Source organism: Mus caroli, chromosome 10 (assembly GCF_900094665.2).
Source record: "Mus caroli chromosome 10, CAROLI_EIJ_v1.1, whole genome shotgun sequence".
NCBI classification, from domain to species: domain Eukaryota; kingdom Metazoa; phylum Chordata; class Mammalia; order Rodentia; family Muridae; genus Mus; species Mus caroli.
Window position 1 is genome coordinate 69,064,600 of NC_034579.1, and position 3,602 is coordinate 69,068,201.

General features: G+C 48.2%; 1 protein-coding gene across 4 annotated transcripts in view; it reads left to right on the top strand.

Moving 5' to 3' along the window:
• Window positions 1–329: 329 nt before the first annotated feature.
• Rab36 (RAB36, member RAS oncogene family) overlaps window positions 330–3,602 on the top strand; it is an 18,054-nt gene continuing 14,781 nt past the window's right edge. Inside the window, exons 1-2 of one of the 4 annotated variants that reach the window (XM_029482887.1) lie at window positions 330–860; window positions 1,836–1,916. In XM_029482887.1, coding sequence (XP_029338747.1) covers window positions 1,848–1,916 — 69 coding nt within the window. In that variant the 5' untranslated portion in view covers window positions 330–860; window positions 1,836–1,847. Of the gene's footprint in view, window positions 861–1,822; window positions 1,917–3,602 lie in introns of all 4 variants that reach the window. The other 3 variants (XM_021173981.2, XM_021173982.2, XM_029482888.1) reach the window with 3 other exon arrangements.

The following is a 3,602-nucleotide window of genomic DNA, read 5'->3' on the forward strand; positions in this document are numbered from 1 at the left end:
GAGGGAGGGAGGGAGGGAGGGAGATCAGAGTTGGGAAACCTGAACTTTTCAATTTTGGTAAGAGTTCTGATAAGAGTTATAAGGCCTCTGGAATACATCCTATCCTCCACACCTTGCTTTTCAACAGAAACTAGCTGGAAGGAGCACAGTAACTTGAGTCGCTTTTTAAACATCCATTAACCGAGGAAATTAATTTTTCAGCCTGCACTCCAAAAGCCAGGCACGATTTCCAAATAGCATTAAATTCAAACGGATGCAGTAAGGCAGATGGTAGGCGTGAGGCGTGTCCTTCCCTTGCAGCAGGGAAGATGCTGGGCTTCAGTGCCATATCATAACTCCTTCTCGGGAGGCCGTCATGACCCGACCCACCAAAGTAGCGAGAGTGAACCTTGAGCCAACCCCACGCACTGGCCCCGCCTGCTCATCAACGCCTTGGTTGTCATGGTGAGCCCGGGGCGCTGCAGTGGAGTCCGGAAGTCTCTGAGCAAGCAGTGCAAAGCTCGAGGTCCCGGGAGGCTCTCGTTGCTATGGTGATGACTCCGCGAGGGCCTCGTGCCAGCGGTATCGGAGGACTGGAGGAGGGTCCAGACCCCGCCCCCGACGTCAGGATTCGGGAGCTACGAGCCAGTCCCGCGAGGCCACTGTTGCTGTGGTGATTTACAGCGGCCTGCGCGCCGGAACCTGGTCTTTGCAGCTTGGTGAGTCCTCTCACCCTCCCGGCTGCAGACGCGTCCTGGAGGTTATGGTCCTGAGGCTGTCAAACCCCCTGCCCTCCACCAACCCCCAAGCCTGAGTGTGGCCTGCAGGCCTGGTCTTCCTCACTGAGCGTCCCTCCTGGGCCAGGCCTCTGCGGGAGCCAGGTCAGAAAAGGACAGCAGATTTAGGAGTGGTGGTGGGGTAGATTCTGGGTGATGTAGGGCAGGGAAAGTGGCTAGAACCTAAAGTCACTCTGAGACTCCATCTTATAACAGACTAAGGGCAAGGGACCCCTCCCTACTCTATTTCCATTATCTGGGCTGTGATCCACAACCAGGATTGGGTTTTGTATGTTTGGTTTGGTTTTTGGATTGTTTGTTTTTTGAATACCTCCCACATGCCAAGGAAGTGAATGCAAAGAAGGAGCCCCTCTTCCTAGGCATGGGGTCACCTCCCGACTCTGGGCAAGATGGAATATGGGCTGCCCCTCCTCCACTGTGCAGCCTACAGTGTGAATGGCCTCCGCCTAACAATGGTGGTAGGGATGGAGACCCAGATATGTTTTAAGTCACAGGTGCATTTTGAGAACTTGTATGGCTTCCTGGGTCTTGTTAAAAGACAAATATAACCATTTTTGCCCTCATTGACTCTGTGAATGTAGAATTGGGCAACACTTCATCCTGTGAAATAAACCTGAGTGTTGTCTTGTTTTGCTTGGCTCCATTTGAGTCTCTTGGTGTGACAGGCACTCAGTGTGTCATGGGAGGACTCCGGAACCCATCACCCTCCTGCATCTGCTTCCCAAGTGCTGACTATATAGAGCCGTATCACGACTACACGTGGGTAGGAGTTTGATTTTATAGACAGAAAAAGGAAGAAGAGAAAAAAAAATAGTAAAAAGCAAATTGGTTATTTCAAAGTTACTTCAATTAGAGGATAATTCATGCCCGCTCAGGTTGACTTCCCACAGAAGTCCCAAAGCTCTCTTGTTTTGTTGGGACACTAGCCCATTCAGAATTCTGTTTGATCATGTGACACCTAGCATACTCTGTTCTAGTCCGATCTACTAGGCCATAATGCAAACACTACGCCTTGCATGTTTTATGTAATACTCTTTACCCCACTGATTGAGTCTGCAGAACACTGGAAGAATGAGGTCCTCTTGGACCCCTTTGGGGCCCCCCGTGAGCCAGGACCGCATCATCACCAGCTTCCCTAAGGTACAGTCATTAGAACACCTTTCTTGTTTGTTTTGTTTTGTTTTGTTTTGTTTGGGTCTGGATAGCTTTGGTAAAAGGTCTCTACTATCCCAGAAGAACCTGGAGTTCACTATGTATTCCAGGTGAGCCTTAAAGTTCCAATGCTTCCGCCTCCCTCTCTGAAATGCTGGGGTGACAGGAATGTACCGCTGTTCCCAGCCCTTCTTGTCTTCTTTGTGATGTGACACCTCAGCCTTGGCCAGCTTGGCTAATTTATGCCCTCATGCCCAGAAGTCAACCAAGTGAGCTGCAGAGGTTGATCTAGTTTATTATTTTTTAACTTATTTATTTAGTATATATAAGTAGACTGCAGCTGTCTTCAGACACACCAGAAGAGAGCATCAGATCCCATTAGAGATGGTTGTGAGCCACCATGTGGTTGCTGGGAATTGAACTCAGGACCTCTGGAAGAGCAGCCAGTGCTCTTAACGGCTGAGCCACCTCGCCAGCTCAATCTAATTTCTAAGAAGCTAAAAGACTGGGTGTTGAGTTCTTCTAAAGTAGGCTAGTAGTAGCAACAGGTAGCAGCTGTATGGCATGGAGACTGTAAGTCACGTAGTCCTCCGTGTAAAACCAGATGCTGTCATAGCTGTGAGCTATGCTCACTCAAGCTCTAGAAGCTGATAATGCATGAAGGTAAAACCTCTAAGCACAGCTCATGGTAAATGTAAGCTCCCCAAGTCAGGACATTCCTTGTTATTCTTATTATCTCTGTCCATAGGCTGGAAATGTAACTTAGTGGGAAAGCACTGCTTTAGTAGGTAAAAAAAAAAAACAAAAAAAAAAAAACTGTGAGTTTTATCCCTAGCACTGTAGGGGTGGGGAGGGGGGAAGATATGAAAGAGAATATATACACAGGGCTTTCTCCATTGTTAGTCTGCCTTCGCTTTTTGCTTAAAAGCTCCAATCTGTATTACAGACTAATACTAATTTCAATGGAGAATGCCAAGTAACATTTATTGGGGGGCAGAGGAACAGTATTTACCCATATTACAGACACCCTTGCCCAGTAGGTAGCCACTTCTAGGAATCTGAACTCTATATGTCCTGGCATGAGTGGGGAGTGTGTGAAAGGTCAGGCATTGTAGCCGTTAGTATGAGCAGAAAGTCAGGTTCAACCTCAGGATTCATAGAGAGGCAGGTACTGATGCTGCTCCCCCGTGCAGATAGGAGGGACTAAGCACCTTTGCCAGCCCTGAGGAGGGCCAAACCAACTGTTACAGTCAATGCAAAGAACGGAGCGGTGTGCGGTCAGACGTGTGTATCACACTCTGGTGTGCACATAAGAAAGGAGGGAGGCTACAGCATAGGCTCATGCTGAAGAACTTGGTTAAATTCCTAGCATCACCAAGAAAAAGGGGTGGGAGGGTAAAGAAATGTCTGTCTGTTAGTCCACGCAGAAAATATTTCTGAAAGGTAACATTGAGATCCTGTTGTCCATTGAGAACCACTAGCGAATGAAAAATTAGTTTTCCCCAAGGGAGTCTCACTGGGGAAACAAATGACTCTTAAGGGTAGGTCCCATGCCTATCAGTAGAGAGCCAGCAGAAAACTAAATAGCATCTTTGGAGGTTCTTTGTCTCATAACATTAAGTCGAAGCAGCCGCCTCCTCCTCCTCCTCCTCCTCCTCCTCCTCCTCTTCCTCC